This window comes from Vanellus vanellus (genome assembly GCF_965231255.1).
Source record: "Vanellus vanellus genome assembly, chromosome: 9".
Taxonomy (NCBI): domain Eukaryota; kingdom Metazoa; phylum Chordata; class Aves; order Charadriiformes; family Charadriidae; genus Vanellus; species Vanellus vanellus.
Window position 1 is genome coordinate 13,942,589 of NC_138914.1, and position 18,593 is coordinate 13,961,181.

General features: G+C 45.5%; 1 protein-coding gene across 1 annotated transcript; it reads right to left on the reverse strand.

The window, feature by feature from the left end:
• Window positions 1-200: 200 nt before the first annotated feature.
• Window positions 201-16,481, reverse strand: TPRA1 (transmembrane protein adipocyte associated 1). Its single transcript, XM_082487879.1, has 11 exons — window positions 16,390-16,481; window positions 11,611-11,813; window positions 11,327-11,459; window positions 8,751-8,837; window positions 7,073-7,145; window positions 6,081-6,160; window positions 4,798-4,908; window positions 4,331-4,391; window positions 3,181-3,283; window positions 2,482-2,562; window positions 201-1,410 (listed from the first exon to the last, which is right to left on the reverse strand). The coding sequence occupies exons 2-11, from the start codon at window positions 11,787-11,789 to the stop codon at window positions 1,176-1,178; spliced, it is 1,143 nt and encodes a 380-aa protein (XP_082344005.1). The 5' UTR covers window positions 11,790-11,813; window positions 16,390-16,481; the 3' UTR covers window positions 201-1,175.
• Window positions 16,482-18,593: the final 2,112 nt, after the last annotated feature.

The window sequence follows — 18,593 nt, forward strand, 5'->3', positions numbered from 1 at the left end:
TATTCAGACCAGCAGAAGCCTGGAGATCTGAACTGCAACATAAGAGAAGGACACTGCCAGAGAAACCCATCCATCTCCCACTTGCCTCTCAAAAAGCCAGCTTGATTCTAGCACACCTATGGTGTTCAAGAGTCTCCAGTCACTAAGTTCTGACAGCTTGGACTCATCATGGGCTTCTTGCTCTGCCTCAAGCACCTTAACATCTCTGGAGCCTTCATCTGCAGAGTAAGCTTCCTCTTTCACAGCACTCCCCAAGACGCTGAGAGCACCATGAAGAAGGGTGCAGATGGAAAATGCACCTACCTCTCAGGTTTATTCTTGAAACTCAGCCCTGATTCAGTGTTGTTACTTAGATTCTCCTCAGATGCACAGCAGTACAGCCTCCATAGAATGTTTCACAGGCTACCTCAGCTCAGCTAGACAGCAGTACTGTCTGTCCTTCTGTCACCCTATTGTTCAATCAGTTCACATCCATGCTGCTGGCTATTAATCCCCCCAAAATGCTCCCAGGGCACAAGGAACAGTTCATTCCTCTTCATACCTCTCTTCTCATTCCCACACGCTCAGAACACTCCTTTTAACCCCTAGCAACTGCAATTCATTATTTTCATCAGTATTAACTGAAACAAGAGATGAGCCCAGGCAACCAGCTTCCCTCTGCAGACACGGCTATCACCACCTACACTGTTGCATTACGACAAGACCTGGGCAACCATGCTGCTTGAAAAAGCCCAGGAAGACCATCTTTGGTGTCAACCCCCAAACTCTTTCTATATATGTACAATACAGCAGTCAAATCAACAATCTCATCCCTAAACACCATTCCCCTAATTGGCAGACAAGTGCTTTCAGTCATTGAAAAGGAAGAGGTGCCAGTCAGGCCTGTCTTCTGGGTCATATTCACATCTGGAACATGGAGGATCAGGAAGGTTCAGTGTTTATACATTTATGAACAAAACTGTTCTACATTGTTCTCGGGTAGCAACAAAACAGTCTTTTCAACAGGGTTTGGACTGCCAACTTAGTTCCACAATAGGTTTCGGAAATCCTAAGGAAGAGAGGAAAGCCATGGCAGATAGCCAAGGACAGATTTCCAGCAGACACCCTACCAGCTGTGGTATCAGGGAGTTTGGAAGGAAAGGAATGAGGCGTTGTGTGAAGCGGGTAGCCCTGCCTTAGGCATTGATAGCTTTCCAGCGGTCACTGTCTATACTGTTTATGCTGCCCACGTGATATGGCATAGAGGCCACGTCATCCAGGTAGGCTGTGGTATCAATCTGAGTGCTCGAGTAGAACCCAGAATCCATTCCTTCCTTCTTGGCAACAGCATAAGGGTGGGGTAGGTGCACATCCACATCCTCAGGTTCATCCACCTGACATTTGTAGGAGAACAGGATCTTCGGTTCAGACCTGGAGTGATTAAAAATATATGTTTAAGCTCTGTAGTATCACAGCCACTTATCCTTAACTGAAACTCAGCAACACTAAGAAATTGTGTATTCACACCCTAAAAACTCTCCACACTAGCTTTCAGTCCTGAAATATACTTAGCAGAGTAATTGCCATAAAGTAACACTAAATGTAGCTTTAGACTAAGTCACCTAAGAGAAATAAAAATGACGGAATCCCAACTCCAGTGTGGGAAAGGTGTTCTCATCTTTGGGAGCTCTATATTACTGAGAGCAACAACATCCAGTGGACTCCACAACAGCCTGGTTACTGAGACGAACAGAACGGAAGTCTTCCTCAAGTTCCGTCTGTGCACATCAGGAAACCGAAAATAGAAACACCTGGGGATGACCAGTTTCCATCTCTAACTCCAGACACTGTTCCCTTGTGATTTCAGAAGGTGACAGAGACACATTTTGATATTTTAGCAGTACTTTACATTCTTAGTTATTTTAAAGCCTGATGTTTCTTGCTTATGGATGATAAAGGCAAAGGCCTATGCTAAAACACTCGTGTTTTTCTACTAAGATGCATCTCCTCTGAATGGCCACATGGTGGCAAACCCCACCCAGGAATCCCACTCCCGAGTGCTTTAAACTGGTGACTCTTGGGCCCATTGCAGAGCAGTCCTCAGCCAAAGGGTTACCTAATCCCTAGGTTCTTTCTACAAACCTATCCCAAAACCCACCCAGGAGACCATTTAATCTTCTGGGACTCAATCTCTCACTAGCCATTTAGTTACCAAGTTCAGCAGCAAAACTTTGTACTAGACAGGATGCAGACACTGAAGAAGCGATCCCCATAAATGTTTGAGAGGAACATTACTATCAGCTCTACTTTGAATACAAAGGAGTCTTGGATAGAAGTGAGCAGCTCTGGGTGACACAAGAAAAAATGCAAGACCAGAAATTAAAAACAGGTTCCCTAACTGGCATTCTAGTCCCTGCTTTTATTCTACAGATGGCGAGAACTTGGGTGCGGAACAATTAAATGACCATAAAAGCCTCTAAACTCCTGTTCCTGGCTACTCACCCAAAGAATCCTTTCAGGAATGCCACATAGATAAGAGGTGCAAAGAAGCTGAAGTAAAGGAATGTGGTAGCATCAACGCAGCTGTGAATGGCAAAAAGAAACATGACAGAATTTAGCACTCAAGCACAGTACAGCTGGATAACACCCGCCACATCCCCCCAGAATGATCCCATTTCCCTTCAGAGTGCCCAAGCAGAACACAAGAAAAGTCTTGTAGTAACAAATTCAAACTGATGCAAAGTAACAGACATTGCCATCAACACATGTCACTGCTCCTAGACACTCATGAGGGAACCATGCCAAGATGCAAGATCTGACCAAAAGCACAGTGCTCCCAACTTTGACTCACAGAAGTGACACTGATCCCTGCAGAATAAGACTCCATATACGAATAAGATATCTCCGTGCCATTTCTAGCAAACAGACTACTTTCCCCCCTTATTATCTATGACACATGAGCTAATGGCCAGGTATCTGGATTCAAACTTCAAGACCACTGCACAGCATGCAGCTCAATAGACCTCTCCACTGTGAGTTTGCTGACTACACAGAGGTCTTTTGGCACAAAACAGAAGCAACAACTTTATTCCTTCTTCAGAACACAGCACAAGTTTGTTTTCTTGGGAGAGACAGTGTTTAAAGACACTCAAATGCAACATAAGAAACGGGGCTGCAGACCCCCTCCTCCAGCATACATACCACAGTCCTTCTATGATATCCACACAGAGGAGGGCACTGCCCAGGCCCTGCACCAGGTTCAGCAGTGCCAGGATCCCAGCATAAACATAAAAACTCTTCCTGGCTGTAGGAAAGACATAGACACAGGTGAAGCTCAACCTCACAAGCACCAGCCCAGTGCAAATCTGTTTGACGGACATGGCAAATCCAACAGAAGCATCTCACCATCTTGTCTGCTTAGGAACTCATGAAGAATTAAGACTGCATTTTTCTGTCCCATGCGGGCAGGACTGATGGAGGTATAGCAAACTAAACCATACCCTCCTGCATGTGTATACACACACATATACAAGACAGGTTTTGAAAACACATAGGATGACACATGCACAGATTTTCTTGGCAAGCACCTGGAACCAGTGTCAGTCACATAATTGAACATAAGAAAAACAAACAAAAACCCCACAGCTGAACCAGGAGCTGTGCCCTTCCAATGTACAGCACTAACAAAACTGGAGACCCAGACAGGAGCAGCAGGGTATGCTGGACACTAGGCAGATCAGGCCCAGGCCCACCTGCTTGTGGCATTTACCACACATATCCACTCCCTCAGGGTACCCACACATAGATGCCAACACTACTTAAGAGAGAGAACAGCCCAATGCAAACAGCTTAGTACACAACTTCTCTCCCAAATCAAGAACTGCAGATATTCCGCAATAAAACGAAAAACCAGAGAAGCATCTTAATGAAATAAATACCCAGATAAAAATTATTAACCAGCTCCCAATTAGCCTTTCTTTCCCAGGGGATGACCAGCATGTACACTTTAACATCATAAAGAATCTATTATTAAGAAGCCATTTCTTACGGCTGTCTGAGGATTATATATTTACATTGCATCTGTATCATTAACTGAGCAGTAAATCTTGTTTTCTTAATGTTAATTGTTTAGCTACTGAAGTAGCAATGCAATTGCTCTTACTCTGCTCTGCAAAAGGCACAACATACTATTTTTCCAGGGATAACTTATCAGTCCTTTGCCATGTATCTGTGCCCTGCAACAGTAGGATGTACCTGCAGCGCAACCAGATACAGCAACCCCTTACTCCCACCTATGTTTTATCCTGGTGCTGCCTCCATCTATACTATGGAACACACTACAGTCACTTACAGGGCAAAGAAATCCGGTCTTTCAGAGGAGTTTTTGGAAGAATCACCACCAAGGAATAGACCTGTTGAGACAAAGAACTAACTGTTCCGTGGCTGCTGGACAACTGAACTCAACAATCTTTGCAAGGATGGTGTGTGGTGTCACGCGCTCCCTAGATATCTCGGGAGAGAGGCACAGACCCACACAAACCCTGTGCAGATGGTGCAGATGTGAAGACCCCACACACCACACCCATCAGCACACAAAGGGTGGTCACTGAGAAACAACGAGTGAAGAAAACCTGATTTCAGCTGGAATTCAGCTGCCACAGCTTACACTCAGCTCCCCTGCTACATGAGAAGCATCAGTGCTGCACTGTATCAGGCAGGAGGGGGACTAGGGCTTTATTATACATGAATTATCCTCCTTGCCCCATTTAGAAAATACAAAGAAGCTATGAGAGGGCGTAACACGTGCCCAGTGTTTACCAGAAAGAAGAAACAGGAGCTGGCAAGCCAAAAGTGTCTCCCTCCATGGCCATAGATGTTGAAGTCTTCTGCTGAAAGGTGGGCATCAGGGTACAGGATTTCCAGGGTACCCTAGGAGAGAAATGGCACCAACATGATTCTGTTATAGGCAGCATCCTCACTAAAGTGAGTGTCTGGACAAAGGAGACTGTGTTGAAAGAAGTTCAGACAACAGCTGTCCCTGCCACCTAAGACTCAACCATTGCTCTGCTTAGACCAAATTAAGCTCACAAAGGAGATGAAGAAGAAACTGAAAACAAGAAGTAGGGAAAAAAGTGGCAGAAATCTGCATCTGAAGGAAACCAGCATCAATGACATTCCAGGTCAGTGACTTAATGAAAGGATAGAGGATGCAAGTCTCTTTCTGTTTGAAATAGACAGAGTTCCATTTCCATCTCTAAAGTAGACCTTTCCTGCTGAAACATACAAAATACAAAAGCTTACACTTCTGCAAGAGTTGGGAAAGGACACTGTCTCATTCGCTTGAATTCCTGAAAAATGGTATGAACAGAAGCTACCATACAGACAGTAGAGAGAGAAAAGTGTTTGTAAGCACCACTGAACCCAAATACAGCTCAAACACTTGGTATTTAAGGAGGCTCCTCCAGCATTATCATGTGGTAATGATCAGCTCACTGCCTCTGCAAGCAAGAGCCTGGTCACAGAACAAAGATCTGTGTGTTACTCTGGAGCTGCCCCAAGTATAGAGACATAGGGCTGACCACTTACATACCGAGGAGGATAAACCAAGACACATACTACATTGTTCAGAGAGATGAAGACACAGCTAATAAACTGAACTAGCAAGCCAGCTGCTATTCTGAACAGAAGAAGCAGAAGGTCTTAGCTCTCAAAGACTCAGGAGACAAGAGGCCCAGTGCACTGCCCTTCTTTGGCAAGCACACCTCACATCTCTCTATCTAGTTATGATGGCACTTGTGGCTCAGGTGTGGAAAAACTCTCACTCGTGTCCCAGGATTCACCAAACAAGACAATCCATCTAAACCACAGCTCATGTCTTGACCTTGGCTGAGCCATTCCTGCCGCCACGAAGACAGGGAGATATAGTCTGGTGGATGCTGTGGGATCCTGATACATTGCCACAAGCATCCAGTATTCCCCCAAAATCTCATCCAAAGAGCAAAGCTGCCACTTTGCAGACAGCAGTCCCACACCTAACTGCCTAACTCCAAGCAAAGTCCCCTCTTCTGCGAAAACTAATTCTTCTGCTCCAATATACTCACCTGGGTGACAGAATATGCCAGAGACAGCACTGTAGTGATTCCCAGAACACGTTTCACACTCGACTTGCTCTCCAGGTGACCTGGAATTAAGGAATACAGAAGTGACTTAGGATGTGATCCCAGCCCTGGTAAAAATCAGTTGTCTCAAACATCAATACAGGCAAACATTTGTATTTCCAGAGGCCTTCAAGGGAAGGTTAAAGCTCACGCAACCACTAAAAACTGCTTCCCTGTTTGGAGAGTTCAGCCTTTCACAAACAAAATAATACTCACAAAACAACAGGTTTTAACTTGCTTTCCTTCTGCCCACACTAATATACAGAAGGTAACTAAGTCCTTCCATTGGGGTTACAAAAAAAATAATCAGGAATTACTCCAGTATCATGTACACTGAGATATTGTAAAGTTTCTTCCAACCTAAATTATTCCATGAGCCCTCAAAAGATGAAAGAACTAGTGCTCGGATGTCCCACTGGCAGATGCAACAGTGACACCTACCAACTTCCCTTTCCTCTACCTCTGACCCACAGGAAGAGGTGCTCTAAACAGCATTTTCACTCATACAACTGAAAAAATGTAGCATTACAGGTACAGTTAAATCTGCTGAATGAAGCCAAGATGGAATCAAACCAACCAAGGAGGGGACAGAAGGACCCCCCAAAGGAACCATCTTAAATCAAATGGAGTTGAAGCAAAGACCAGACAGTTAATCTTTGCATAAGTCTTCTTTACCTAAGCTGTACACTCCTCCACCACGTGCATGAAGGACAAACAAAGCACATACAAATCCTGAAATTGCCCAAGACATAGAGGTAAATATAATCAGGTTTTCAGCCGTTTCTAACCAAAACTGCCCAATTTGTCCTTTGTCTTTATTCTAGAGCTCCTTCACTTTACAGAATCAGCATCTCCACAAACTTAAAAATGCAGCTTCTGTGGAATGAAAGGGAATAGGAGACATTCAAAGCACTCAAAATCCTCCTGACACGTACCAAAGGCAAGGCCTAGAATCACCACACTCAGCTCAATCGCCAGAAGGAAGAACCTTGTGATCTCCCACAGGATCTGAGGGATAACAGAAACCAGACAAATATGATTAGATGGAGCCAGGAACCAGTCAGAAGTTAATACAGCGAAACTCCACACTCTGCTCCAGGGGATGACAGCCTCTGAATGGAGCAGGTCATTTCCACAAACCTTCCTCGTGTTTTGTAGGGGTGTTAATTATATGATTGTTCCAAGCCCCATCCATGCCTGTGAAACAGAACAGTTGTGTGGGAGCAAGCAAACAGCATGCCTATGGAGAGAGGAAGTGGCCATGGTCTGGCACATTTGAGGATCTGCCACTTGCCTTGGATGTGTTTTTTGGGCTGTACTCCCAAGGAGCACAAACCTAAGAAGTCCTTAAAAGTATAATATTAAACAGGGCCAGTTCTTAAAGCAGTAGATTCTGCAGTACAGTTATGACTGAATAAACTCAGTATTCTACACTCTTCCAAAGCTACTAGTCCTGAAATCTAAAGTATATTCAACTCTAAAGCCCTCCCACTTCCAGCTTATCATTTCCGTTCCCATGCTTTATTTGGGAAAACAAGACCAATTAAACAGCAAGTGAGGCAATTTTCCAGGTAGTCATGCCATAAATCAGTGCCAAACCTGGAACAAGACCCCAGATTAATTATTAATCCTTTTCCTCTGAACACCGAATGGCACTCTCTCTTGAAGATACACATTATTTTAAGAGGCATTTGGTGAGACACTTCTAATCTCAGAAAATACACAATGTGTGTGTGTGTATATATATATGAGAGAGAAAACAAAAGAAACAGAATAGACATAATAATACATGTGTTTACAGGAAAAATTGACAAAGTATCTGTCTTAGTGCATGACTTCCCAGCAAGGTGCACTTAGCAGCAACACCAGAGCTGAAGAAAAGCACCTTCTCACATCTTCTCAACAGAGATGAATTAAAATGCTACAAATATCCAACCACTCACAACAAGCCATGCGTTGCAATGCTTTGACAGGTAACATTAAAGGGAAAAGTGAAAGAACCACACTGATCCCAGAGAAAAAGCCAGAAGACCTGAGCTCTGTGGGTGGCTCTTCTTCCTCTAACACCTCAATAACTACAGAGCTTTTTCCTTTAGGTAATATTCTGCTACAGGTCAAATAACTAAAAAGGAACAACATGTACAAAGCTGTTTCCTGTTTGCTAAGGGTTCACCCTGTGCTCAGAGTGGCTGCAAAGACATTCAGGTACAAGTCTCAAAAGCGAATTCGGTTTTATTTGCTTTCAGCACAAAAGAACTAAATATTTTTCGAATAACCACTCAAATATTGCAAGAGTAGCAAAGGCCAGGTCTTGCCTATCCACTAAAGGTATCTGAATGTTTATCTCTTGCAAAGCAGAGTCATTCCATCTCTGCAACAGGAAAGGTTTCCTGTCACTATTTGTGCATCTATTTTAGGAAGTCCATTGTTTTACAGCCCTGGATGTTGTGATCATTTAGATACAGCTATCAGAACAGGATTCCATCGTACATATAGCTATGAGTACTGGAAGAAAATACATTCTTCTTGTATGCACATAAAAGGAAAGCCTTAGCAGATTGCTGTGACCAGAACTGCACAAAGCAGAGCCTCTAAAATCAGTGTTGTACCTACCTTATCAGCAACTGTGGCAGCATCAGAGGCACTCACAGTCATGGAGACAACAGCACGGGCAATACCAACTAAAGCCACCACAAATACCTACACAAAAGATACCAAAAGTGAGCTCATGTCAGAAGGCACATATGCAGCAGTGACCAGAGACCCTTTTGGAATAACATTTCCAGGTCAGCTTTCAAGCCTGATAATGCGTACTAAGGATTTCCTGTAGCTTATTAGAGTTCATTTCCCAAAGAAGATTCCTCAGGCTTAGAATTTAGAAAGGAATAAATTTCCTCAACTGTCAGATTAAACAGCTCTGAACAGGTCTCATCCACTCCTTACAACAGTACTTTTACAGGCCGTCTACCCACCCTTCAGTCCACCAGGGCACGGGAAGAGAAAAAACAGACAAAAAACCATATCCCTCCAAATTACAAGACCATGGGCTTGGTACGACTGAATAAACAAATCGTATGAGACAACAGAAGCTACTTGATACTGACTACCACACTTCAGATCTGTGATAAAACTAAAATCTGCGGTTCTCTCATTTAACACTGACAATGCGCAGGAACACAGAGGAAAAAAACTCAGCTGCAGCCAACAGCTATAAAACATCCTACCTTGCTGCACAGTACAACACAGAGGTACCCAAGTCAGCTCATGTATCATTTAAGCATGACAGCATGGAGCTCAGCAAGGCTAATTTACCAACTCCTGTGCTGTCACAGCCATACCATGCAATTAAGATCTCAGTTGGATATATCTACCCTCTGCTGTGCAGATTTACCCTCTAAAAAAGCAATTTTTCCAGATAAAATTCTCCAAGTCACAGGCTAATTCCAACAATGCAGGTATCAGACAGCGAAATCTATCTGAGAACAAAGAGTCCAAGCTGCTTTCAAGGTGGCTGGAGAACAGAAATGACCAATAAGCCAGCTACAGTTGAATATTTCCTCCCTAGAGGAAGATGGGATGTAAATGCCATGAAAGAAGAGTAATACAACGCTCCTCCTGGGGTGGAAAACCCTGAGACAAAACACTGACAAATAAGAAGGTCCCCCAAATATATGGTGCAACAGCTCATTGAAGAGGAAAACACACCCTTTTTGCTTCCTCTATGAGTAGGTAGAGACTCTTCCCAATCTGCTAACTTTGATTTAATCACTGACTCCACAAGAAAGCATTCCTTCAAGGTGTAACAAACAGCCGTTTGAAAGGAAATCCTCACAGAACACACATCCTCATTTCCCAATAACATATTCCAGAAGATCAAACTGAATGACAGTGTTTCCCTCTAAGGCTATTTCATCACTTTCTGCTTCTCACTCTGTTTTGAAAAAGTCAACAGCATACAGTCAGTTCACTTTTTTCTTCCCTTTGGTTTCTCAGGAGTTTTGCTTTTCAAAGCCTTTGGCACAAACTTCCAAGGATTTTGTGTATTAATGGAAGCATAAAGGAAGATTTCAATCCAGACTGGAAATGGTTGGTAATATTTTTAAAAGTTTGGAGCATTCATGTGTATAGCTGGTTATCCAAAACTGTGCATGAGCCTAGTGCCCACACTCCAGGCCTGAAAGAGCTAACAAGACTTTCCACTAAAGATTCAGTTAAGGCTACTAGCTCAGATTTAGTTTTGATGCTTCTTGGGTTTTGCCATGCCAGTACCTGTACACAGCCCAAAGAAGAACACCTCCCATCTAACCCAATTCAAACACATATTTACTTCTACAACCTCTACTAATCTCACTGAGGAAGAGCAAGCACATTATGCTACACACTGAGGTAAGCCAATATCTCAAAAAGCACCTATGATAAAGCTTCTGAATGACATTTTTAAACAAATTCAGGGGCATTTATCATGCCCTGTGAGCAGTAACATAGTTAATAAGTATTCTGAAGTTCGGAGATTACTATAGAGACTACCTTAACAGGATCAAAAGTTGCCCGTGCCTTTTTAAACTGGGGAGAGGAGAAAAGACAAGGTCTTACACATTTGAGAGTTGTACCTGTACTGCCTACATATTCTGTTTCCACCTTAAGAAGTAACAAGAACATCACCAAGTCAGCAGTCACTTTGATACAATGGGAAAGAAACTAAAAGGGTTGGGTGTCTACATTCCCAGACTAACCAGAACCTTGTCACATCACTATTTTCTACAGCAGATGACCAAGCCTTCCAACAGCTTCATGTATTCTCCAGTGTTTCACTTTCACTACCTCAGTGAGAAGCTGGTTTTGTGCCATATGTGACTGCAAGGAACAAAAAAGTGCAAGATGCTAAATTCCATGACAGAAAAGCAACAAAAGAAGGGGGAAAAAAAAAAAAGAATAAAATCACCACAGAACAAAATCCACCCAAATCCAGCAGATATGGTCCCAGAATCTGTGAAAAGCACAATTCAGACAGTGAAAAAAAAAATAATAAACGTCTGTGTCTCCTTCTTGTAGTATACCTTCAACTAAAAACAGACTTCATCCCTGTGAGATCTGGTCTATGCACTCTCTCCACTCGTTCGGTGATATTGTTCATGAGTGGTAATAAAAAACACTAACTTATCAGTTCAAAAGCACAGAGTGGTACTCACTAGTATGTAGAATGTAGTGAAGATTGGGCTGGAAGTAACCCGGATTTTGGCCCTGGCAGAGGGCAGCTTCCAGAGAAGAAACATAAAGAAAAGCACATTGGGAATCAGGAGCAGAAGATCCCAGTAGCGGACTCTGCAAAAAGTAAATAAATCAGGTTTTTCCCTGTTCTTCAGCATCTAGAAGGCAAGGCACCAGCCCCAGTCCCTTCTCAACCAAACTCTGAGAAAGCAAGCTCTATCCCCTGGCCCAGGGCCAGACCACGGTCCCATTTCTTCCATCTCACCTGGACTTCCCAATGTCCTCATAGAGCAACAACAGGCACTTGTGTGGCACAGTGATGTTGGTGTCATTGATTGCCTGCGTTATTGTCGGGGACAAAGTTGTCACATTATCCAGTGCTGTCACCAGGGCAGTCGAATGTGTGATGTTGTCAGACCCGAAGAATCTCATCACAGACATCATGGACTGGAATATCCTGACTTCCTTCTGGTCCAGGTCAAACACAGGGCAAGACAACCACAGCAGAGACAAAAAGCAACATTAAATCAGTTGTGAGTCAGAGCTAAAAAACACATCCCTGCCATTATGCTCCTACATAACTGCCTCCTACTTGTTACAGCAAATTATCATCACCAGAAAGACTGTATTACACAATGAAATGCCACCTGCCCTTACTCTGCACATAGCCATTAGGGTGGACAGTACAAAAACACTATCTTGTATCAAAGTAACAAGCACCTTCAAAATAGCATAATATTATGCTGGATTAAATTTTGTGATTTTTTTGAGTTTTGGCAGATTCATAGAATAAATCAAGACTCAGCAGCAATACATGGCATTATCGGATAGAGACAGAAACTCCGCTGTACCAGAACATTAATTATCGTTCTAGCTCCTAAGGTCAAGAAGTTATAGCCAATGACTTGATTTAAACTATTGCAAAGAAAAAAAATGAAGTCCCCTACCTAAAACCCATTGTTGCTACCAACCCCATAGTCTGAGAGCAGGAAAGCCTCACATACTTTTACTTAAGGGACTGTATGGACTCTTTATCTTCCAAAACCAAGCCTGGCAAAAGCCAAGATGCAGAGGGCTAGAAGAAAAATGCTGTAAGACCCCAGAGCTACTCTGATTTTAAGCAGAAGAGTAAGGCTGTGAGAAGACAGCACCTTTCTAAAACCCTGTTAGCATAAAGGTCTCCAGCTTCTTTACACTCACCAGTCTCAATTGCATTGCACTTAGACACAGATCAGCATCATCACCACTAGTTCACAAACCCAGGACCAGACGCAGTCCCTACCTAACAGGTTTCCTAAGGTCAAACCCCTGGGCAGCAAAGAACTATAGTCAGAATCAGAAGAGTCATGGCACCCGAATCTTTTGCCTACCCTACCTCATACCTCTCATGTCCCTTGGAAAGATAACAAGACAGAACTTCCCGTTCCCCTGATGAAACTTTTTGAGCTGCCTTCCCCGAGAGAACATTCACATCTTTTCTGCCACCTGTCCATTCCCCAGGCCCTACACCGCTGCGATATTAACTGTCCCTCCAGAAATGAAAGGGAAACTCTGCTTTACCATCCATAAAACTCCACATGCTTCATGCCTGTGCCGGTGTGTTTGGCAGAAACAACAGCAGCAGTTTATCCCTCTGTTGGTTCTATGATCACCTCAGAGGCTAAAATGGACAATGGCACACAGTACTTCAGAGCAGCATTTAGTATATAGTAGAGTTTTGACCTGATTTACCTTGCCAAGCCTGCTCCTGATTCTTGTGCAGACCCTCTCCTCTTCCCACCCTAAAACAGCAATCCTCACCTTAAGGCACTTGACCAGCTACGAGCTGAATGCAAACACAAGGTCCTATCATCTCTCCTGGCACTCCGCAAAGACGCAGTCATGGACAACACACAGATTAAAAAAAATAAAATCTCTATCAACTGACATCTTAAAGATACACATTGCCAGAGGCAGTGTTCTAGCAGTCTGTGTGCTATCCAGGATTTGTCTCAAAAAAAATCTCCCTGTTTGACTCTAGCTGGCTGCATGACAAAAACTGACAGCCCTCACGACAGGACTCAGAAGATAATTTTCTCTGTGAAATTCTGGGTGACTCACAAGTCAGAAAGAATCAGCACAGCCCTGTGTCATCTGTTGAGCTTTTAAAGTTCAGTAGCGCATTCCCCAACTGCTCAAGACCATCAGCCACAGACTCTTCTTTCTCTTCAGAGGCCGAGACTCCTCCCAGGTCGTCTGAGGGGTAAGGGGATCATCCCACCCTCAGCTAACAAACCCTCCCTTTGATTCACCCATGCTGATAGATGCTTGCTGAGCTGGGTTTTTTCTTTTGCAACTGCTATATGCTGTGCTACACAAGAGACAACACATTAAACAAACACATGCATAACCTGGAAAGATCAACTTTGTGCTGAGATGGCAAAATCTGTGCCAAAAATCCTAGTTCTAGCAGAGGTTCCAGCAAACAACCTTAATATTCCAGACTTATCTCTCTTCCATCCAACTTCTCACTTCTCTGAATTGACACCATCAAGAATGATTTTCTGCCAATAATTTTTCTCCATCCTCTTCCTCTGAAACACCACTGCATCTCAGCATCAGCAAGGAAAAGTACGTTCACATTTGCCAACGCAGAAAAAAATTCTACCTCATTTTTAAAGAAAGCTGGGAAAGGGTAGAGAAAAACCTCACAGAGGATGGGCAGTGTAACATCATTAACTGCAAACCATCACAACCTCCTAATATCTGTTCCGGGACAAAGAATCCAATCTTCCTGTCACACTGAAAAGAGCTTGAGCTGCGAGAGAATTATGTGGGAAAAACATCTTCCTTATAAAAAGAACAAACAAGCTCCATTCTTTTTCCATAGAAGCCACCACTATCACACAACAGCAGCGAGCTGCTGATAAGAAGAGGAATTGGCCACATGTAACAGAGCTCCAGTCATGAGGTTTCAAAGGGCAAAGCAGAATCGAGCCTACCTCTCAGCCAGGCTGCCTGCTATGGCCTGGTATTAGTATCCTATTCTTCCTCCCAAGATGAAGTGTATAAATAAAGGCAGAGCAACAGAACATCCAACGTGATAAAAAAAGACAGCACAATCCCCATTTTTTTCTAATAGGTAAGGCCTACAGCGAGGATCTGGAGAACTGTCCCGTTCCTGTCAAAATCACCAACAAGATTTCCACAAAACCGGGACCAGGAACTGATGGCAAGGATCCAGCTAGGTTTTGTCATCCCCAGCAACACTGCCCCTTACAGCACACTGTCCAAACCCTTGCCCTGTCTAGTACAAAATAAATCCAGACAGCTGAGCATATCCAAGAGATCACTCACCACACCCTGCCTCCGCAGGGATGTTCACATCAGCCAGCCCAACCTACGCAACAAGGGTAATATCACCCCGTAGCCACATAAAAGGAAACCAGTGCCGCAGTCCTGGTTTGCCTTTTCCTTCTAGCAGGCAGCTCTATTCACCACACACCTGAAAACAAAATAAAATGGTTTTCTACACTACCACTGAGTAGTGTAGGTTTTCTACACTACACTTGCTACACTCAGCCTGACTTGGCCGAGAAGTATTCCCCTCTCCAGGCACTGGACTCCCAAGCTTCATTCAGACCAAGAATATCCATACGACTCGTAGGTTGCTGTGACAGAGCGCTGGGGAAGGCTCAGCTGCACCTGCAGTGAAAACGATTGCCTCTCACCGAGGGGATGTCATCTCTTGATTCATGGCACCATAACTGTACCAGAGCTCAGTGAAATTTGGGGTTCAAATCGCTGGCAATTCTCTGTGCTCTCAAAAGCCCAAGCACGTAAAGGTGAATTACATACTACCAGAGTTTCAGCTCTAATAAAACAATAAAAGGTTTTTTCTTTCTTTCTGAAAATGCTATCAGAGAATCTTGCAAGTATAGATCATACAATGGTTAAAATTTGTCCTTAAAATGCTGTATTTGTGCAAGAGAAAACTGCACTGACCAGATTCCTGCCTGAACACGACTGTTACTTCTATAACTTAAATGCTTAAAAGAGCCTTTTTTTCCTCTTCCTTTTCAATATGGCTCTTCAAATCTCACTCTTGGTCACAACAGTTGTATTTTTCATTTTACCCTTAGAACAAACTCACAAGACAAGGATTTTCATAACCAGTGACCAAGGACTGTTTTCTCTCTTTTCTCCAAGTTTCATTTTCGCATCTTGTTCTGAACTAAACTTAAAAAGAAAGGAACTGTAATACTAAAAGCAACCAAAGAAAAATACCAAAAGCAGAAGTATCAACAATAATCTAAACCCATCAGACAGAGAATCCCAGTTCAGGGATGTCTTTCAGAAATAAGTATTCTCACTTTTTTGTCGTTTGGTTTTGGGTTATTTTTCCCCTCTAGAAGGTGGGTGCACAGACAACAAGCAAGAAGGCGGCGAGTGAAGCAAAGTAACAGTACACGGTCACTTCACTCTACGCTGGCAAGGAAGCACTGCCTATTTTAAAGGCTGCTAAAGCAACCAGAGACCTGGAGAAATATCTTAAGTTACTTTCTGCCCTTCAGGGCAGGCAGCGGTGCCTCTGGAAGCTCCCAGGCCGCGTAAGGAGGCAGAGAGCTGCCTCCCAGGGACGCGCTGGAGTGTTTGCGAAGGGCAGGGCAGAAACCCAGAGCGCAGCGAGGTCCGCCCGGGCCCCCGGTAGCCTCCGGGCCGGTACCAGCTGTACCCGAAGACCCGCAGCAGCCCCGGGCAGGGCACGAAGCCTTTTTTTCCCTGACGGACTCCGTGTAGGCAAAAACCGGGCAGCGAGGCGCGGGCTGCTAACGCCCGGCAGGCACGTCCCGGCTCCCCTCTCACCCGGGGCCGCCCGCCTCAGCCCGGCGGCCCTGCGGGGCCTCATACCGCTCCGCCGCTCACCTCAGCGGGCCGCGGCCCCCGCCGCAGCCAGGCCGTACCGCCGGGGCAGGCCCCGCCGCCCCGGGCTGAGGTGCCCCGCCGCCCCTCCCCGTGAGCCCCTCCCCGTAAGCCCCCCTGCCGGCGTCGGCCCTGCTCCTACCCGCCGCGGGCCCAGCCCGCCCGGCCCTGCCTCCCCGCCGACAGCGCTCAGTCGCGGGGGCCCAGCCCCGCCATCCCAGGCCCCGGCCCCGCCGCTCCCCTCAGCCAGGGAGCGTCGCTGAAGAGCGGCTCAAGCAGAGCACCGCGCCGCCAGGGCCGACGCGCCGACGCCTTTTCGGCCGGGCCTAGAGGCGTTATTGAGAGAGGGTCCCCGAGAGAGATGCCGCTTCGGCCAATCAGAGACCAAACTCAGACAGGTGCTGTCATAGTGGCTAAAAGAAATAGCGGCGTTAGCCAATGGAAAGGGGCGGGAGGCGGGACTCCAGGGGCGAGCCTGCCGCGTGTTAAAGGTTCTCAGTCCCCGTCCGCACCCCCTCGGAGAGGGGAGCAGAGGGCGGGCGCGGCCTAGGAGGCAGCTGTCACCGCCGGGGCGCTGAGACCCTGCCCGACCCTGAAACGGGTGGGAGGAACAAAACCTCCCCGTGAGCCCCAGTGCAGAGCCCCACTGCCCGGGGGCCAGGTCTACCCCAGCTGCTCTCCTCCTCTGCCAGGCCCCGCCGCCATCTTGGCGCAGAGTGCGGGCCAGAAGCCTGTGCTGGCCGCGGGCAGGCGGTGTTGGATGCGGCCGGTAACGTGCAGGCTCTGCCTGTGTCACAGCCTGGTCGTATCACCCAGGCCAGTGCGCCCAAACCAACAAAGCACCCAACGGCCAACACTGGTGTCATCCAGCGCCCATACTGCCGCCCGCCTCCATTTTCCTGTTTCCAGGAGAAATAGGCTGCCTTGGTAGAGGAATTATTGATTGCAAGGCAGGGGAGTTAATAATTTTCTTCCATGGGCTGGGTCCTGTAATCAAGTCCCCGCAGGAGAGAATGATTAACAAGCCGGAGAGTTTGGCTTTTAAGGGAGGTTTGAAGCTGAACGAACTAACCTAGCATAGCTCAGACAATGGCAGCTAGAGGGAAATACAGTAAATAATTAGCTGGATTTGGAGGTGCAAATACCAGACAGACAAAATAAAACTTTAGTATAGTAAACAAGGGAATAACTGGGGACAAATGAGCCAAGATTTAAAAAGGAAATTAAAGAAAATAACTGGCTAGATTTCAGCAAGTAAGTGCTGTCTGACTGAACAGAGTTTCAAGGGGGATTGTTGTTATCTGAGTCATCTCAAGGGCTGGAGGATAAACTCTGGCCTGGTGTTCTACCTGTGGTTCCCCTGGGGCTCTAGGGATTGCTTCTGTAGGAATGCAAGGCTTTGGAAAGCTGAAATTTACTGTACAAGGTCTCTACCTCTTTGGAAGATCTGTATATTGATCAAGTTTGGTGCCCTGCTCTAGCTAACAGCACACACAGAGGGTTTCAGGCCCACCCACACATACATCTTTGTCAACTGAAGTCTGCTGGATCCTCTTCTCAGGTTTAATTTCCCAGCTTCGCTGCAGCAAGCCGCATGGAGGGGACGTACCCTGAGACTCTGTTGCCCGCCTCAGCCCTATTCCTCTGATTTTCCACTGGGGTGAAGCAGGTTTTTATGCTGATGTCATGCATTTGGAACGACATCTGGGAAAGCCGGTCCCTAGCTTGTCTCTTCTCACACTGTAGTTCAGGTTAATAATATGTTGCAATATTTTGACACGTTCTATTTATGGATCCAAGCTCAAAGGCTCGGCAGGCACCAGCATCTCTGAGTTATAGAGGGGGGACGCTTCCGTTTAAAGAGAGGTAGAGTGCTTCTGCCTAAAAAGTGCCCTGGTAACAGAGCCTCAGGCGCTAACTCATTGAATGTATTGCCTCCCACATAACTGTGTCAGAAGGAGAGATTTTACTTTCCAATCCACCTGCTCTTTCCATCTGATTCAGTCTGAGGCTAGAGCCCAGCCCTTGGGACACCAGATCCAAAAGCTGTCTCTCAGGTAGAAGACTGCTGGGTGCCACCACAAGGACCGTGACACTTTGGATCCTGCCTTCCTCACTGCTTCCATGAAACAGAGGAGGTGGGGAATCCACACTTACGTTTCCCTTGTGTTTACAAGCCATGCCTTTCAGCTTAAACATGGTGTGTGCAAACATAACCAACTGCGCTCTTCCCACCTCCAAGGGCTGCCCTCTCTCCTTAACTACTCACATCCTCCCACTTCAGCTGAGAACCACTGCTGTGTCATCTCCCCGTCCACTGCATAAAGATGGTGGGGCTCACTGTCC

What these genes read in the sequence shown, in the direction of transcription:
- TPRA1 (XM_082487879.1), bottom strand. Translation starts at nt 11,789, where the DNA reads ATGATGTCTGTGATGAGATTCTTCGGGTCTGACAACATCACACATTCG. An exon ending in TCACTACATTCTACATACTA is followed by an intron (nt 8,838 to 11,326) that starts GTGAGTACCACT and finishes TCTTTTGTGTAG; the next exon opens with GTATTTGTGGTGGCTTTAGT. An exon ending in TTCCTGAAAGGATTCTTTGG is followed by an intron (nt 1,411 to 2,481) that starts GTGAGTAGCCAG and finishes TAATCACTCCAG; the next exon opens with GTCTGAACCGAAGATCCTGT.